This window comes from Aulonocara sp. 'chitande type north' Nkhata Bay, linkage group LG17 (genome assembly GCF_057382095.1).
Source record: "Aulonocara sp. 'chitande type north' Nkhata Bay isolate Kocher_YH1m ecotype deep benthic linkage group LG17, A_spYH_male_GT1.1, whole genome shotgun sequence".
NCBI classification, from domain to species: domain Eukaryota; kingdom Metazoa; phylum Chordata; class Actinopteri; order Cichliformes; family Cichlidae; genus Aulonocara; species Aulonocara sp. 'chitande type north' Nkhata Bay.
The window spans coordinates 40,076,266-40,096,265 of NC_141360.1; the positions used below are offsets into that span (position 1 = coordinate 40,076,266).

A 20,000-nucleotide genomic window follows, 5' to 3' on the forward strand; every position below is an offset into this window, starting at 1 on the left:
TAAAAGCAGCAGGATATATATTTTAGTTCTGCTGAGCCAAATAAGACAGGTCAGGGTGAAGAAGTGACAGCCAAAGAAAAGCTTACCACAAAACGGAAAGGTTATGACAAATCAGACTATAAGGCAAAAAGAAAGTGCAGCTTTATGGTTTCATGGACAAAAGAATTTCTGTGGCTGCAATATGACGAGCTAAATAACCAGGGCTGCACATAAGTGGTCCGCAGGTACGCATTCGCTGTCAAAATAAAAAACACGCACAAGGGTTAGGGTTAAATTTAAAAACTGTACTTTTGAGTTAAAATATATATTTATAATTTTAATAAATGACAAATTAAAAAGGCATGAACATTTTTTTGTATCGAAAAAATATCGAACCATGACACCAAAGTATCGAACCGAACCGTGAATTTTGTGTATCGTTGCACCCCTAATATATATATATATATATATATATATATATATATAAATAGCATTATTATCACTTGTTATATGCTGGTGCACCACACTTGTAAGAATCAGTTATATTTGTTACCAGTTTTCCACCAGAAATCATTATGTTGATTGTTGAGTGAAATTTTAGTGGATTGCTAACATGACCCCACTCTACACTCCTACAAAGTTTTACCACAATTTACTCAAAAATCTTCGAACTACTGTGTTTGCAGACAGAAGGAATGACGCACGCATAACCTCTTTGGTCACAGCTATGGTTATGTTGGATAATCATCAAATCTAGCTTTGAAAGAAGGCAACTGGACTTTTTTGAAGACGTCTATGCTCTCATCCAGTAGCGGTTTTAGATACGGGCGACACGGGCGGTTGCCCGGGACAGCATCGTGGTGGGGGGGCGGAATCACGGGCATCGGCAAAAAAAATAAAAAATAAAAAATTCCTCGTACTCATGCTGCTCCGACATCAGCCAGCGCATATTGGGAATGCCGTAGGCACCGATCGGTTTTCTATCGCCCATTTGCTGGGAGTAAGGGCGCCCTCCGTTTGTGAGGTGCACCTGCTGCTTGCGGCACAGAGAGGAGAGGGAGGGGCGGATTCTCTGGCTGGCTGGAGCAGCATCTGGCAGAATAAAACTAAATAAAAACAAACCAACAAGCACGAAAACACCAGACATCATGATACAGACTTATAATTTGCACCGATGTTTTTTCGAAATTCTATACGCGAAAAGTGAGCGCGAGAGCCCTCGGTGCGCCTGCTCGCTGCTGAAGTCAAAGTAAACTTTATTGTCATCTCCGCTACAGACAGTCCAGGATATAGAGAGACGAGACGACGAGGCTGCAGTTACAGCAGTGCAAGTAAACAAACAATAAATATAAGAACAGTAAGAAAATAAATATACACTTTAGGACTCGGGATAAAGGGATCAATAACAATTTAAAATTTATAATTCAGTTTGATGATTTAAAGTCTCTCACACAACCAGGCTGCTTCCAAATAGAGCACATTTCATTCATAATGTTGTAAATCCAAGCCCATTATGTATTCATGATTTGAATCCTGGGTTGTGTGAAATCCCAGAAATAAACCCTAGACAAAGTGAATCTGTGAACCAGGGTGTAGGTCTGTTAGGTTATGTTGTGGTGATCCTCGGGTTGGAGGACTTGTATTCATACTGGAGTGCAAAATAAAAACCAAGATGGACAAGAAAAGTTCAAAGCCATCAGGTGCTCAGTTTAGAAAAAAGAGAAAAGAGGAGGAGGAGAAACGAGCAAAAGATGCAGGTAAGCAGATGTGTCATTGGATAATGGCAGGTCATCCTGAAACAATCAGAATCAGAATACTTTATTAATCCCTAAGGAAATTATGTAGGTTACAGTTGCTCCAAGAATAAATGGTAAAAATAGCAACAGTAACAGACTAAACTCCAAACAACACATTATGTTACAGATTTTAATATTAATGAGTCTTTGTCAGTTGTTGATTTGTCCTGTTCTCATTGTATGAGGAATTATGATGGCTGCTTGGTAGCTGTTTGCATACTATGCATACTCTCTCTCTCTTCGTGTGTGTGTGTGTGTGTGTGTGTGTGTGTGTGTGTGTGTGTGTCGGAGGAGGAGGGGGGGCGCCAGAGGGAGTGTTCGCCCAGGGCGCCAAACAGGCTAGGACCGCCACTGCTCTCATCCAAGAGTCTTACTGATTTATTGCTTGCTGTTATTTCAAGGTGATATGGCAAACATGTTCTATTTCATGGGGGGAACATGTGGCTCTTTTGGCCCCTATTGCTCCACCTGTGTCCAGTTTGGGCAGGTGATGTTGTTGCAGTGGCATTATAGAGCGTTTCCACAGCTCAGAGAGCAGAGACACTGAAAAAGAAACGATAAACGGCTGAATAATGAGCTGAAACTGGCTATACAGCCGTGCAAAACTCGGGGGAGCTGCAGATTCAGGTGACAATTCTCTGGAGGATCCTCACAACAAGAAACCCCATTCACAGAGTCAACTGAGAGCACCTTAAATTTGCATCTTAGCTACTTTTCCAGTACTAAGAAAACCATTTGAACTTAAAGGTTATTTATATTCTGAGCATATATCTGAGTAAATATTCACCTGTGATAATTATTGCAGTGGTACATTTAGAGCTCACATACATATAGGCATCATTACATAATGACAGTTCTTTGCTACTCGTACGACGGCAGGCGCGCCTGAGCAATACGGATCACCGATTCATCTTATTTTTCTCCAGTATTTCCCCGAGGTCTGGGACAGGTGGGGAGACAATTAGGCCAGTATGAGCAGACAGTAATGCCCTGAAGGATTTCCAGGTAAGGTTTTTGTTCTCCAAGGAAAAACGTCATTGATATTCTGGTGCAGCACGCAGCACATTTTACGTCACGAGATAAAGCCGAACGTGTGATGATTAATCGTCTCGCTGTGTATTTTAATGGCATCCTAACATTTAATGTGTGTGGGATTAAAAGAAAATGAGCATGAAATGAAGTCTGAAACACCTGGTCCTATTCTGGTCCTGGCTGTCAGCTGGCATTTCCATCCTAATTGCCACACCTCCCTCTTTTGGAGATGACTGGTGGGTTTTTTCTCCCCCAAAACGCTCTCTCTTACTGTGTCTGCTCTGCTTTTTGATCTCTTCCTTCCTATTTGATTAAAAGAAAATTTTATTTGTAACTTTCAGAGAATTATAATTAGACAGCAGACAGATCTCTGTGTCTTGCCCGAGGACGCCCTATCATGAATCTGCTGTAAATGCATTAGACTTACGCCTAATGGCTGCAATTAGTGTTATAGGTGTTGTCGAGTCCCTGGCTCCGGCCCATATGCTGTGGATTTATGAGAACGAACAAGTCAAAGGACACTACTGACGTCTTTAATGATGTCTAAATGAAGCCATTCTCCTTGTTTCTCCCTTCTTGTGCTTTGCCCCTGTACCCACCCAACCCCCACTAATCTCCCTGTGCTCTATACTATACAAGCAGAGAGATAAACAGGCACGAGTCCCCTTTCTGCTGCTGCTGTGTAGGGAGGAGATGGTGAGATATACAACGAGAGGGGGCAAAACAAACAACCGCTGTAATATCTGCATTCAAAATCATCCGTGCACGTATGCACTCTTACACGGACCACAGGTAAAGCTGCACATCACACACATTATTTCTTCTTTTTCTGTCATGCAAACATCTCAGATTGTAGTCACAACACAGAGGGGCAGATTGATATCGAGACTCATTTTTCTTTTTCTTCCTGCATGTCCCACCACAGGGAATGTTTTTAAGACCCGCCCAAGCAGTGACAAGCCTGCTTTATCATGTTACGTCGAATGTGCAACCCATTTCGGTGTCATGCGGTACGTGCTTAAAGGTACGTGACAATCACCCTCCTCTGAAGATGGTTGTGATGGTTTTCACCTTCAAAAATGTCACGAAAAAAAAATAAAGAATTACATCCCCGTCTTCCACCACCTAATTTAACCAGAAAGAGTCACCTTGAGCTCTTGCAGTCAAATCACATCAGCTCTTTGCCTCTAATCCATACATTGCATAACAAAGCAAGTCATCCTTTCTCCTGTAGTCTCTAACCGCTGCAAAACGAAAAGGTAGATTTAGGGTGTGGGTGGGGGCACAAAATAGAAAAAAAAGGATAGAATTAAGGTGTTTATGGGAAGTAGACCCTGTGCTCTTACTGAACTCGGAAAGTCAGACTTCCTGCATCTGGGCTTCTTTATAATAAGATTGACACAAAGAGAAATGCCGTCTGTGTAAACTACACAACGAAATGTAAACAGAGCCGTACTCCGTGCTGTGGATGCTCCAACATATTTGGCATTTTGTGTTGCGCTCGTGTTGTGTGAACATCCATTTCCTCATTGGGGTTGTCAGCCAAAAGAAAAAAAGGTTAAGAACCACCAGGTTGCATAACACACCCAACACTCCCTGCATATCACAGCAGCCATCCAAAACAAGGGCTGATCTGCACGCACACAAATCTCACCCAGGTATGGGGCAGAGACACCACATCAAAATGGAGGACAGGGGAGTCTGCCGAATGTGATTTTAGTCCATTATGTAATCCTCTAACCCAGTAACGAGTCATCCCACAGCAGCCCAGCCCTGATATATTTCTGACCCCATGCTTACCACAAAATTGGTTTCCCTTTTAGAAACCACGGGCTGTTTTTTGTCAGCTCAGTCTCTATACTTGGATTCTCTCACCTTCCATTTTCCCCCTCTTTTCCCCACGTCACGGCATCTCTATTGGCAAATGAATTCCTCCCTGACGGCTACACCCCAGCTCTAACGCTGTCCCTCAGCCACGCTCCCTCATGGGTTTCCCACCAAAGTAAACCCATTAGATCTTCTTTACTTTACTATTCACATCCACATTCAGTCTTTCCCCTAGCTTTAACTCTCTGTCACATCAATCAATCTTAGTCTGCACATTTTCCCTCCACCCCTACTTTTTTATTGCCCACCAACCCACAGGCCTTACCAGGTATGAGCTACAGTGAAGCGTCGCCTCTGTCGGATGCTCTTGTTGACCATCAGCTTGCGGAAGAGCCGCGGGGAGCTTCTAGGGGACAGCTTCGGGGACGTGGCTCCCCTCTTCCCTCCCATGACACCTGGCATCTTGGGTGGCTCCAGCTCCAGGTGCATGTGCTCCTTGAACGTCCGAATGCACGAGTCCATCTCGACGCTCAGCTCGTTGGATGACATCCCTGTGGGCAGACTTGTGCTCTTCTGTCAAATTCTACCAAATTCCGCCCAATTTTAGCCCCACGGGCTCGTCATGTATGCTTTAGTTAGCCCTTCTCTTGTAGACACACTGAACTTTTCCACTGGGTTAAAATGCTGCAGAGAGCCTGAGCATGCACAAACGGTCACTCAGGAAAAGGCCAGCTCACACATACCTTTTTGTTGCTCTGCCTCTGTGCTTTCAATTCTTTCCCTTTTCCCTCGTTCTTCGCGAGTTTTTAGGGATTAGCCAGCCAGCGGTCGTGCCCTCCCGCTCCCTCTCTTCTGTGGCTCGTGCCCTCTGTTTTTCTGCTGGTCTTCGGTTCATCAGAGGCTCTCAGAGGAGCTTCTACAGCTGGGCCACATACAGAAGAATTCCCCTTCTTATTACGGCTTGTCCATCCCTCTCCTGGTCTCTCCTGCTCTCACGCCCCAGTGCCCCCTCCTTCACCCCGTGTTCCTCTGTCACTGTTGGTGCCTGTTAAGCGAACACCAACTCTTTCTCTCAGTCCATCAGGCGGCTTGATGTTGGAGGATCTCCCTTCATGAAAGATTCAGAGGGACTGAAAAGTGCTCTCTGCCTCCTCCTGTCTTGCTCTCTCTCCATTAACCACTGCTTGACGAACCCCTTTCTTGCAAAACAACCCCCGCCTCACCCAAAGGCACTCCCGGTGTGGCACAGAGTGACTCCCACTATGCTGAGGCTCAAGTCAGATTTCCCTTCACTTGCACACTCAGAGCAGCGAGCGGAGCAGCGCTCAGCACGCAGGGAAATGCTTCACTTGCCGTTTCATTCAGAATATACACAAGGAGCTCCGAGCAGGCACGCAGCGAGTACAAGCCACACCTCCAACGCTGAGGATTGGCTGGCGGCTGTTGTGACGGCAGGCAGGCAGGCACGGTAACAGGTTGCCAGATTTATTATTTATTTTTTGTTTAGCTGGTATTTGTGGTAATGTTGCTGATGGTGTTGTGACCTTTAGCGAGGCAGGCAACTAGTGAGGACATGCCAAGTTAAAAATAAATAAGGAAATTTGGAAGGGAGATAAAAGCAAACAGCTTAATGGGGCATCAGTGAAATGAATCATACACACTGCTCAAAGGGCAGCCGATTCAAGTAAACACTCTAAACTACTGCAATTACAAGAAAACATATTGGTGTAAAGCATTCAGTACAATCCATCTAATGTAATCCATCTGTAATTCTGCCTGAACTGAACCAATCCAAGCATGAGCATGTAAAGAGAAAGAACGGACACAGAATAGACACAGTCATAGCAGAAATACATCCACAAACACAAAGGACTACTCCTTGTGGTGAAGAGAGAGAAAAAGAGGGGCAATGCCCTGCGAGCGGAGAGGCGGGGAAGCTGAGGGAGAAAAATCTAAAGTGAACATCAGAGGAGAGCAGAATGGCAGGGAGTGCTGGAAATGTGAGTGCTTGCTCATCTGCTCGCTGGACTGATTTGTTGAGGTTGTGAGTCACTGATGATCCTAAAGCGCAGACGCATGAAGAGCTTTCACACCACATTTTGCCAAGAAAGCCTTTGAAAATAGTCTTCTCGTGCTTGAATATAAGGAAAAGAACACTCGTAGTAATGCGAGACGTTATAGGAGCGCAGCAGGCAGACACGAGGCATTCCCCGACTCATTTCCTCCGTCAGTCTCCTGTTTTACATGGTAGTAGAAATTATCTGACCAGTCTAACACACACATATCACTGGGCTGGGTCTGTGTCCCAGGATTTTGAGCTTACGGTGGTCCCTCACTATAACACAGTTCACCTTTCGTGGCGTTGCTGTTTCGACGATTTTTTGTGTGCAACTTTGTTTTTTTTGGTTTGTTTTTTACAGTGTATGGTGTTCTGCGTCCTGATAGGCTGTAGACCACTGTCAATCAGTCTCGTACTGTGTCTCCTGTACAGTACAGAATGCATTCAGCTTGTCAAATTTACGTAAATCTTCGCTAACAGTGTGGCCTCGTGTTCCATGTTCGGTGTGTTTAGTTTCACTAAACTGCAATAATAATCCCATGTTTCCAGTGCATACAGTCCCAGGCATGTCTGACTGCGAGAGCTATGTGTCAGCCTCCGACGATGAATTAGTACCTAAAAAGGGATCTACTTCAACAGCTTCCAACAAATCACGGTACTTTGAAAAATATAAAAGAAAACTCTTCTCGCTAAAGGTGAAAACAACAAACCCGTATCATCAAATGAGGTAAAAACCCAGCATCAAATGCTAAGAACGAGGTGATACGAGCAGCTGGTGATGTGCGACTCAAATGTAAATAAGTGACTCCACCAAGAGTCCCCGGAGCACTCGCTCCATATAACTGGAAAAGCAAAGGGTGGATGGAAATCACCGATGCAGTTATATGGTGGAAAAGCGAGACTTTAAGCAGCTGGTTATAAAGTCGGAGTCCAGATCCAGCAACCAGAGCTTTTAGTTTTATCATGTGATGAAGGAGGCTGCTCAAGAGTTACAGGGCTAAGTCACTTTGGTTATTGAAAGCTGCTATAAAACACCAGCAAGGCTACTTTTGTGCTTACATTTCATTTTTCCTGCCTCGCTGAATATAATGCTCTGTCACTACAACTGCACTGTAATGAACGCGCCGCTGCTGCCACCTTATTTTAATAGATTTAGACTTAAATTTAGAAAATGTGTCATCACCGGCAGTAGCTCATTGGAAAGGGATAGAAAATGTCCTTCATTCACTTGTGCTTTACTCACTAGCACTTGCATATTACACTTAAATGCTGCTCAGTGCAAGTATCAAACGTTCAGTATTTTTTTTTTTTATCACCAGTTTTTGCATACATTTGCATCCAAAACTGATTTTTAGCCTCATCTTTGCAGATTGGTGAATCTCTGCTCACCTGTTGCCAGTTAAACCAGTTGAAAACTTTCTCCAGCAGTTTCCTGTTTTCATATATAATATATTAATATCATATATGAATACATTAATGCTAATAAAACAATGAAATTGTTGTATAATTGTGTTTAGCCAACATGAAAAAAAACCCTAAAGGAATAAAGTTTAAGAATATTTTGTACTGGTGCTCATCAGGGAAACAAACTGCTGAAAAACATACTACTGTCTGCACACAGATACTATTTTTCAGAAGTGATTGGTTGGTAGGCAGGGATTTCTGCCCTGGTGATCTCTAATCTCAAACATAACCTTCCACAACATTCCCCAGCAGGTAAGGTCTACCGCATATGTTACCAAAAACCACCTTCACAGCACAAGAAACCCAGGGTCAGTCCTGCTTCATAGTACAGGCCTCTGGGCACTGAATAAAAGTGGTATATCTCACAATGTATCTTAATAACCAATAACATCCAAAGTAGTTAGTCAGTCAACCAACTGATGTTGTAAAGTTGTTTTGCCATAGTTCTTAAAAACTGTTTTTAACCTTCTTCTCATCTTTGAAATTTTGCTGAACCTCAATCGCAGTGGCCAGCATGGATAAATGTATATAATTAGCTAGTCCTGAGTCCCAATGAGGTATGGATTCCAGATCCAAAGCTAATAAAGTCACAGATAAATTAGAGACTTCTGTGATTTCATGGTATGCTCGATCTGCAGCTGGACTTTTAGTAAATATTAAATTTCATCTATTTTTTAAAATACTTTTTGAAGCATTAGATTTAGCTTTAAAATGCTATATTTTGTTTATTATCAAAGTAAACTATATTTACTTTGATAGCCTCGCCTCTGTCAGCGCGCCCCAGGGCAGCTGTGGCTACAATGTAGCTGCCATCACCAGTGTGTGAATGTGTGCGTGAATGGGTGAATGACTGAATGTAGTGTAAAGCGCTTTGGGGTCCTTAGGGACGAGTAAAGCGCTATACAAATGCAGGCCATTTACCATTTAATTTCATCAATTTGCACAAACACGGGTAGGACTCAAAAAGGCATGCTATGTTTACAATATACTGCTAACATGCTAACTTAACATTGTTACGTTTAGTTGGCATTAAGTAATTAATACAAAAATTATTTAGGGTAACTTAAATCAGCTCTATAAATATAAATGCAATAAAATTGTGGTATTATTATTAGAATGAAAATGCAAAGTTTAAGTATCTAATAATCAGAAATTACCATAACAGAGCAATCCCATATGGTAAAAGATTTCCATTACTTATAGTTTAATTATAGAGATCAGATATGTTTTGCAGCTTCATACTGATTTTTTCATTCAAAATTAATGGTTCTTTTGATAGCAAAGGATGCTAATCCATAAATTAGTGGACAAGGCAGAAGGTTAGACTCATGAACTGATGCCCCATCAATTACTGTTTAAACTTCTATGCTTAGCTATCTTGCACATATAGAGTAACTGTTGACTGACAGTTACTCTTCACACCTGCCGGTTCCTCCTGAGAGACCCATGCCAATGGTGGAAAGAAAATAAAGAAAAATCAAAGAGACCTGCACACAAATCTTAAAAATGACTGCTGGCTCTTGCACATTAGCGCATTTCAAAACAGAAGAACTGGGAGCCAATGCCAGGAGAAAGATTGAAAGAGATTTAATTGAAGAGTAACTGGGCCATTGGATTCCATGTTAAACTGGATTTCACATCCTTGAGGGCTTAAATGAAAGCACTATGATCACAGCACAGGAGGACCTGAGACACAACAGCCCCTGCAGCAAGTTGTGAAGCTCTGACAGGCCATTTGTTGACCTTTACATTAGGATTATGTTTTAGGCACCTGTGCCACCCCTAAAAATAAAGCTCTTGGTTAATTACTAAATTAATTGTTTAAAAATAATTTCACAATAACTGACAATAATTTGAGTTATTTGTCAGTCCTTTTAGCTATATGCATTTATATATGCTAACATGCTAATGTTTAGCTGGAATAAAGCTAACCATGTCATTTGATAATTAATTACCACAAAACTATATGTGAATATCTTACATTTAATAACCTTTACACATTTAGACCTACGGGCAATTTAGTGTTACCAATTAACATAACCGCACTAACTGCATGTCAGGACTGTGGGAGGAAGCTGGAGCACCCAGAGAGAGCCCACGCAAGCACGGGGAGAGCGTGCAAACTCTACACAGAAAGACCCCGCCCTGCGACAGACTGCCAACCTGTCCAGGGTGTACCCTGCCTAAGACAGCTGGGACAGGCTCCAGGATGGATGGATGGCATTACACTGTAAATTGAACTATTTGTCAAAAAGTAACTTGGCTGCCTTGAAAAACAGAACAACATGTTTGGTTGTAGAGCTTAAGATTTCCATCCAAGCTGTTCACAGTAGTATTTCAGTGCCGTTGCAGCGAGGTTTGTACAGGATAAAGCTGATTAGGCTAATTTCTCAGTGTTGTTATTAGTTAACTCGGCTTATCATTTTAGATTAAAATAACTCCCATACATACATATGTGTCAACTGAACATTTTCAGTTTAATGAAGGTGCTATTTCTAGGCTTTCTAGATTCCAGGTTATTTTAAATTGAACTAGTTTGTTATTGTTTATAGCGTCAATTTGAAGTCAATAAATGCAGTAGTCGGGTTTTTTTGGTTGCACAGAACCAGACAGTAGAAAAACTAATCTGGGGATTACTAGACATTAAGTTTTATTCTCCAAGGCCATCAGTGTCTAATAAATACATAAATAATGTGATTATCTGCTGGTATACAGACAGAGCTATTAATAAAGAATTTACAATTTAAATTCTTTGTTTCATCTTTACATTTATGAGCAGTTCTTGTTTTTCATCATGAGAAAACTTAATCTCTCTCTTTTTTTAAATACTGATCAAGTAATTTATAGATGTGTCTTTGGCCTAAAGGATCCTGGGAAGAGTGTTTTTCACACATCTTACTAAGAGTGTGATAAAATGCATTAAAACAAAAGCAGCCCTAAGGCTCCGCTTTGCTTTACTTCTCTTTTCAAACTGTGCCGACTTCGGTGCTAGGATAGCTGGCATATTTGCTGCTGCAACAGTTTTTACAGATGGAGACGAGCTCTGATTGGGATCAGTGCTTTTCTAGGATGAAAATAAATGAATACATTCATGAATATGCTGTTATGTATCCGCCTGACATCCAGCACAGGCTCCAGCCCCAGCGTGACCTTGGTTTGATGCACAGTCAGGAAAATGGATGGATAGATACTGACATGTTTCTGTTCATATATTTTTAACTTGCTAAATTAGTATTGGCTTAATTTTTTCCAAGTATACTTTCCCCTCAAACCCCTATCTGTCACTCTGCATAATTCACAGCGTATAAGAAAGACGCCTCTTCTCGTCCCATGCACCTTTACTCACTTGGTTTCCCACAATGAGACCCTGAGCTAGACAATATTAGAAGTGTGCTGCCAGGGAAGGAGGTCTTACACGAGCGTAGGGGTCAGATAATTGTAGTACAGGTTGCAAGGGATGTATTTAGGTCTTGAGAAAGCTCTTGATGTCGTTCCTCAGGCTACATAAAACCCTCTTTTCTTTATTCCCCCTGTCACACGCCATCTCTCTCACATTAGTGAAAACAATCCTGCATTGTGGCCTAGATTTACAGAGCTGTAGCGCTACACAAAGGGTTACGGTACGAGAGATTCAAACACAAAAAAGCAGATAAATGTCATGTGTGAAAAAGCATGAAAGGTAATTTGAAGTTACAGCAGTGGACGGTTGAAATGAAAAAAGGAAGTCAGAAATAAACATAAAAAGAAGGACGAAAACAACAATATGAGCCTAAAATAATCTAGAAAGAAGGCTGAACAAACAGTATTATTATTTGAAGGTGACATTGTTGCACATTCCTAGATAAGAGTGAAAAATAATATCCATGACAGATTTCTCTCTGGGATGTTTGAGTATAAGCAGACAGATTAAAAAAAGGAAAAACTCCATGTCTCTGTCACTTCACAGCTTAACAGACTAGAATATTCTCAGGTTTAATTCTCAGCCAGACTCGGACATGAGAGGATTGCCATGTAACAAAAACCTGTCAGAGTATCTGAGGTAACTACACAAGCGTTTTTATTCCCTCTGGCAGTGAACAAAAAACCTGATGAAACTGTGCGTGCACGACTTGTACATGTTTACAAATAAGTATGTATAACATTTAACCAGCTACAAAAAAAGGATGATTAATCATCAGAAGCATGTTGAATGTTCCACGCGCTCTTCCTGGAGGTAACTGAATTGCTGGAACTACAGCCACAGTGCATAATCTGCCTGCCTTCATCTGTTGCTTGCTAAAATGAAAAGTGCAAGATCCAATTTCTGCCTCCTGGCCGTGATGATCACCAGCACCCACACAAAAGCCGTCTGGGACACCAGCGTAGAGGGCAGTGCTCAAAACACATCACACAAAGAAAGTACACCGAGTGCAGACAAGTCATAATCTGGCCAGCGACGCTGTGACACGATGGGGAAAAAATAGAAATAAAAAATAAATATAGCTCCAAATCAAGTTTAAACAGACTTTCAACATGGAAAATTTCACTCATTCTGGGAAAACCTCTGTCATCATACATCACAAATACCACTGACTTAACTTTAAACAGCTAAATGCACTATGCAGAATCAAAGTATTCTATTAAGAGAAGATGTATAAGCATCCATCACTGATAGAAGTTATAGCCATGCAAGTACAGTAAAAATTCAAAGCATAAAAAAATGTGTAGCATGGTAAAACGTCTTATTGCACTCTAACTGGTAAAGAAAGAAATGCATTGCACGGTCTTTTCAAACAGAACTACGCAGACCTGCAGGCTCTGTCGATCCATTGTGAACTTTCTTTTGGCCAATCATTACCTCAGTCATCAGACCACGAGCAACACAAGGCAAAATATTTGACCAGAAAACCCATATTTTAAACATATGTGGTCACTGTGAAAGCTTCAGGAGAATTTGTCCCATCATGAAAATTGCACACTAGTTTGGTGCTTTATCATATTTCATCTCTGGTGCAGACACCCCTCACCTTCATCCAAATTAGTCAGCCTACAATATGTAATGAACACAAAACAGCTAATCACCTTTCTTATGCTCAACTTCACATGTCACAACTCTGGCATCCTTAAATTGCCCCCAGTCATCACCTTTTCAGCTGGGATGCACTAAGTATCACAGCTACAGTTACACTGAAGGGGAACTAACGTGCTTTCCCTCGTGCGCTGTCACATGTTTAATGTTACAGTGGTGGAGGCTCGCATTAACTACTTACTTCTTTTAGTCAAAGGAAGGAGAAATCATTATCACTCAATCACTCCCATCTGCTGATCAAACCTTATTATTCAGGGGTGAAGCCAATCAGAAGGGCATCAGCTTAAAGTAAGGGTGACCTAAAAGGAGAGCAGCTGGCAGTGGATGAATATGAGGGGCTATACGAGACAAATGGGGATTATTTCGAGGTATAAATCATACAAAGCTCCTTTGCTAAGATCCAAGAATGAAAATGAGGTGCAAATGAGCGTAATAGGCTCTCTTTAAGGTCTGATGCTGCACACATATTCATGCATAAGACACAAATTTACTGTAGCTCCCATCTTCACAAGCAGAGGTTCTTATGCGCAGTTGCACAAACACACACAATTTCAACAATCAATGCACGAGGCACTCGAAGCTTGAAAATAATTGTGCACATCAGCAGGAAAATAATTAAAATCCCAAAATAACTTCTTGCTCCCTCCTCCTCCTCGTAATCACCGAGAAAGGCACTTAAATAAGTACGAGTGGAACGAGACAGGATCAAGAGGAGGGATGGGGCAAATTGTTGTTGACTTGGATTTAAAATTGCACTGCAGACAGATATACATAGAAACATGTAAACACATACAATACACAGTCGCGCACACATCCACCAGCTCATGGCTTCACAGGGGGAGAGAGTAATCTGACTTGAGGAAGGTTGTGCTGACCGCAACATTTAGGGAGCATAGCGTAATAGCTTTTAGAAGAGAAGAGAGCCGGGAGGGAGGAGTACACGAGGGAAACACGTCTGCCTCTGACACCAAGGTTACTGACAGCTGACACACGCCTCACCTGCTGCAAAGCCTGTGGCTGCAGGAGTGGACTGTGCTGCCATCAGTAAAGTCGCTGTTAACAGAAACAAAAATAAATGCAGTAAATATCTACAGGATGTTCAGAGCCGTCAAATTCAAAAGAAAAACAGCAACAAACGTCATATTTTGAATTCTCTGCTGGAGTCATTTATTACAATCGTTCCAAACAATATAACATCAGGTGTTTCGATGAACATCAGATCACAAATGTCCAAAATGGTGTAAACTGGGTTACAAACATTTAACCATCCAGTGCACCGAATATCTGCATTTACACGATGTTTGCTCTTTAATCTGCATGTGTGCATCCAGCTAGAATCAACACACTGCACTCTGCTGGTTACAAGAGAAGGTACAACACTTTTAAACACGCAGTCATGTTAATCCACAAACGAGGACGTTGTACATCAGCATCCACATGCAGGGCTTTGTTTGATGTTTCAGAGAAAAGCGGCCTGGACTGTTGGTTTAATACATCGGTGTCGAACTCCAGTCCTAAAACGTTTCCATGTGTCCCTGCTGCGACACACCTGAATAGCATAACTAAGTCATTAGCAAGGCTCTGTAGAACTTGACTGCATGCTGAGGCGGCAATTCATAAATGAATGAACATTTTTTCAAAAACTTACATTCATTTAAATGTACTTGAGTCTGGTTAGGGGGTTGCCACCTCAGCATGCACTCAATTCTTGCTAAAGACCAATTAACTTTCTTCAGGTGTGTTGCAGCAGGGACACATTTAAAAGTTTACAGCGGCCCTCGAGGACTGGAGTTCGACAGGTTTAACAGCTGAATAGTTTGCCTTGGATACTTTGTTACATCTCTCCTGATCATTTGTATTGTCTATATTTTTTCAGCATTTAACATATCAATAAAATTAGACTTGCAGAGTTCCCAACAGACAGTTTTAATAGCAGAAACATTACTTCATTTGTATAATACAAATATTACATTTTTCAACTGTTTACAGTACTGTGTGAAAGTCCCAAGCCTGCACCAGTCTGCACCGAACAGACCCATCTTAAAGTGTATTTTTAGGAATTACTGGCAGCTTGCCCCAAAATCAATGATCCCAAGAACAGTGCCAATGCAGTAAAAGTATTCCATAATAGGAAAACACATACGGGAACACTATCAGCCGTGGATTGGCCTCACCAGAGCCCGGACCTTTTTTTATGCTTTTTATTTATATCTGTGTTTGCAGATTTTTTTAAAAACTGCTGCACTTACTGTATTCCCCACTTGTCTAGCAAAATTAGAATAGACATGAGGCGTGGCTGAAACTTTATCTGCGTGTAAAACTGGAGAAAGTTACAATCTGTTGTTGTAAACACAGGCACATGTGCTCTCTGAGAGAAACAAATCATTGTAGCCACATCGAGCCCTCCGTCACCTACAACTGTGTCGACTCACTATGGAGCAGCACACATACGCATCCATACACCACACATAAACACATACACTTAAATTCAGTGCCAATCATTGCTAATTAGCAGCCGCCTTTCAACATCCATTTATCTGAAGAGAAGTAAGCACTAGGCAACTCATACTCAAGTGTGCCTTAACTGGATTTATCTCTCCTAACATCAAACTCACTGAGAGTACTCAAGTAACGAGCCAGTAAGGGCTGATTGGCCAGCTTAACAAAAGTGTATCTGAATTTAACACAACAGGCTTCCAACCAAAACCCAGCCACACGCCGTTTGTGTACGTGTCATCTGAAACTGCACATTGTGCCTCCTGCTGTGAACGAGTGCCCGGTGTGCACCAGAATGCACTTTCTCTGTGGGCCGAGTGCATGAATAATGTAAAGAGGCAGCATCATCTTCATCAGCGTTAATGGGACATGAAAAATCACACACTGATGCAGAGAGGTTTCTACTCTCTACAGCTGAGGATTCATTTTGCTGATGCTTGTCTGCAAAGATTAGTTATTCAACCCACATTTATATAACACTTAAGCAGAGCTTGACTAGCTTTAAAAATATGTGTATTATAAAATATAAAATATGTCATTAACCTCGAACTTCAGTGCCATGCATGTATTTATTATCAGCTCATTTTAATCAAAGGAACTGAATCATCAACTAGAAGGCAGATATGTATGTAGAGGTTATGTAGAAGTAATCCTATTACTTACACAGAAGTACTGATTCCACACTGTAAAGCACATTTTTACCTGTAAGAGCAACTAAATGTAGCTTAAAGTGATGTTAAAGTACTAAATGTATAACAGTGTAACAATAAGTAACAACTGATTGTAATTACTTTGTATCAGACATAAATAAATGATAGTTTTAATCCGCCTATCTATTTTCTTAACCACTACTTTCATTCACAGGGGGCTGGAGACCATCTCAGCTCTCATTAGGTGTGAGGTGGCGTGCACCACGGACAGGTCGCCAGTCTATCACGGAGAGACACACAGCCCTTCGTGCTCACACTCGCACCTGATTTACAGCCATATTGCATGCATGACTGTAGCACCGTGGGAGGAATGCTGCAGTCCCACACTGACAGAGCACGCCAACTCCACAAAGAAGGTGGAGTCAAACCCAGAATTACGTGATTAAGGACAGCACGAACCATCTGCTACTCGATGATTGAAATAATGAATCGAGCTGTTGATCCTTTTCTCAATATGACAAACTGTAAGCATGAATTACTGTCTTATCTGTGTTGAAGGAAACCAAACAGTTGTTGGATTTTAATATGTTATAGTTTAGTCTTTATTATGGAACTAGATCACTGCCTTTCTGTGACACGAGTCAGTGTGGAGGCATTACAGACTCACTCACTGTGTAAATGTGGAGTTCTGTCACACTTAGACCAATGTAACCTGAAGAGCAACAAGAGCTCGCGTGTTCATGCCAGATGCCCCAGAAACATGTTCATTAACCCTTCCCTAATGCACAAAACCCAAAGTCACCCATAGCATATGTTGCAAGAGCTACTCCACTAACATATAAGACAAAATGTTCTCATAGTATTCTTCCTGTGAGATTAACATTAACTGTACACCACCTTTGTTTCAGCCCACTCACCATTCAGGATCCACCGGTGTGATGTCTATCCTGGGAGGAGCTCCAAACGGCAGGGATGTCGGCCTCGTCATGATCTCTCCGTCAGGCGTCCGTGACCTCTCCCCCTGACGCCACGACAGCGGGGGTAGCTGCAGGTTGCCCGAGAAACGCCGTCGTCCTCGGCGCAGGTCGACTCCCAGAGTGCAGGAAGGGGAAGTGAAAGACTCACTGAGGCAGCAGTCCGGAGGCTCTTTGCTGTCCTGAGAAGAGAAAGAAAGAACAACAATTAAAAATACAGATTAAAAAAATTAAAGCAAGATAAAACATTTTCTCTACTAAAAAGATAAACAGAGCAAAAAGAAATTAAACTTTATCACCAACTCACAAACCTGTTCTCGCCAGTTCATCACATGTTTGCCCACTAAGTGGCGCCATAGCCTTGTTTTTGACTAAAACTCAAATCTATTACCATACAGTGGATCGGTGACCTGATACAGCGTCTGCATTCTAAGAAAGAAATAAGTATCACAAACAAAAAAACTCGACTGTTTAAAAAGAGTGACAAACGTGTCAGTTTCCATATTTCTAATACTCACGTTCATTTAAAACAAGATCAACGCAGCTGTTTATTCTGTGAACATTTACAGTTTCACTCATTCTTCCTCTGAAGCTTCAGCTCATCCACTTTATTTACAGACATAATTTGTCTTATTACTGTAGCGTATGCCGTCTGTAGTGAACTGATTGCACGGCATGTAAACCATGTTTATGTCTCAGCTGCACTGCCTAATAGTAGCTCTGAAAGCCATGATAGAGCCTGACGAGTGTTAATGAGCAAACGAGAGAGAAAAACTGAGCATGTGCTTAGATTTTCTAGCATGCACATCAACTATGCAAACTCACAGGCTTCTTCATTAGGTACACTTGTTCAACCGCTCTAGAGCGGCTCTTCCTCAACCTCCTCCGACCACAGGTACAACATGCCCAGGACCCACTACAGTTTGCATACAAGGCGGGTGTCGGAGTGGAGGATGCCATCCTGTACCTCCTACACAGAGCCCACTCACACCTGGATGGGGGAAAAGGCACGGTCAGGATCCTGTTTCTTGATTTTTCCAGTGCCTTTAATACCATCCGGCCCTGTATGCTTCAGGAAAAACTGAACAGGATGGAGGTGGACCCCTGCCTGGTGGCTTGGATCTCCGACTACCTCACCGACAGACCACAGTACGTCAGGCTGAAGGACATCACGTCTGACACAGTGGTCAGCAGCACAGGAGCACCACAGGGAACTGTGCTGTCCCCTCTTCTCTTCACCCTGTACACCTCTGACTTCTGCTACAACTCTGAATTATGCCATATTCAGAAGTTTGCAGATGACACGGCCATCATGGGGTGTATCTGGGATGATCAGGAAGAGGAGTACAGAAGTCTGGTGAGGAACTTTGTCGCATGGAGTCACACAAACCACCTGCAACTCAACACCTCAAAGACTAAGGAACTGGTTGTGGACTTCGGGAGGTCTAGAGCAGGTCCACTGCCGGTTCAGATAGAGGGGGAGGAGGTGGAGGTGGTCAACAAGTACAAGTACCTCGGGCTGTGGGTGGACAATAAACTGGACTGGTCATGCAACACAGAGCACCTGTATAAAAAAGCCCAAAGCCGACTGTACTTCCTCAGGAGGCTGAGGTCTTTTAACATCTGCAGGAAGCTCCTGAGGATGTTTTACCAGTCGGTGGTTGCTGGAGTACTTTTCTATGCTGTGGTGTGCTGGGGGAGCAGCACAGCAAAGAAGGACTCATCCAGGCTGGAGAAACTGATCAGGAGGGCTAGCTCTGTGGTCGGCATGAAGCTGGACACTCTGGTGACAGTGGCAGAGAAAAGGACACTAAAGAAACTGATGGACATTATGGACAATGCTGGGCATCCTCTGCACATGGCCATAAACAATCAGAAGAGTCTGTTCAGTGACAGGTTGCTTCTCCCCAAGACAAGAACTAACAGACTTAAAAACTCCTTTGTCCCACACGCCATCAGACTGTTTAACTCCTCTCTGGAGGGGAGAGGGAGGGGAAACAGGAGGACAAAGGAGGGGGAACAACTAAGCTGTAGTGCCTCTTCACCTCACTGTACAATACCTTGTGCAATACTTTTGTAAATAGTCAACAGTGCAATAGACTCAATACTTGAAATGTGCAATTCACTTGTATTTTTATTTTTTATTCCTATTTATTCTATTTATCCCCTTTGTATATTTTATTTATATTTGTCTCTGTATTTATATATATGTGTGTGTGTGTGTGTGTGTGTGTGTGTGTGTGTGTGTGTGTGTGTGTGTGTGTGTGTGTGTGTGTATATATATATATATAACAATTCTGTAACTGTAACTTCGGTCGTTGCTGTGCTTTTTTTGGAAGTCGAATTTCCCAGAGGAACCCACCCGAGGGATTAATAAAGTTCTATCTTATCTTAACGCAAATCTAATCAGCCAATCACCTGGCAGCAACTCAGTACATTCGGCTATGTAGATATGGTCGAGCTGCTCAAGTTCAAAGTGAGCATCAGAATGAGGAAGAAAGAGAACTTAAATGACTGAATGCAGCGAGGCTGTTGAGTGTCAGACGGGCTGACGTCGTTCATAAACTCGTGATCTACCTGGATTTTTCCACACGATCATCTCTAAGATTTACAGGACGATTTGGAAAAAGAAAATACTCAGCGAGTGGCATCAGC

The 20,000-nt window shown here is 42.2% G+C and overlaps 1 protein-coding gene across 3 annotated transcripts in view; it reads right to left on the minus strand.

Moving 5' to 3' along the window:
• Positions 1 to 20,000, minus strand: part of pde4ba (phosphodiesterase 4B, cAMP-specific a) — a 229,487-nt gene that overhangs the window by 133,470 nt on the left and 76,017 nt on the right. For 2 of the 3 annotated variants that reach the window (XM_086270260.1, XM_086270259.1), the window contains exon 3: positions 17,289 to 17,527. In XM_086270260.1, the coding sequence (XP_086126386.1) occupies positions 17,289 to 17,527 (239 nt within the window). Of the gene's footprint in view, positions 1 to 4,959; positions 5,984 to 17,288; positions 17,528 to 20,000 lie in introns of those variants that run through there. The other variant, XM_086270261.1, reaches the window with a different exon arrangement.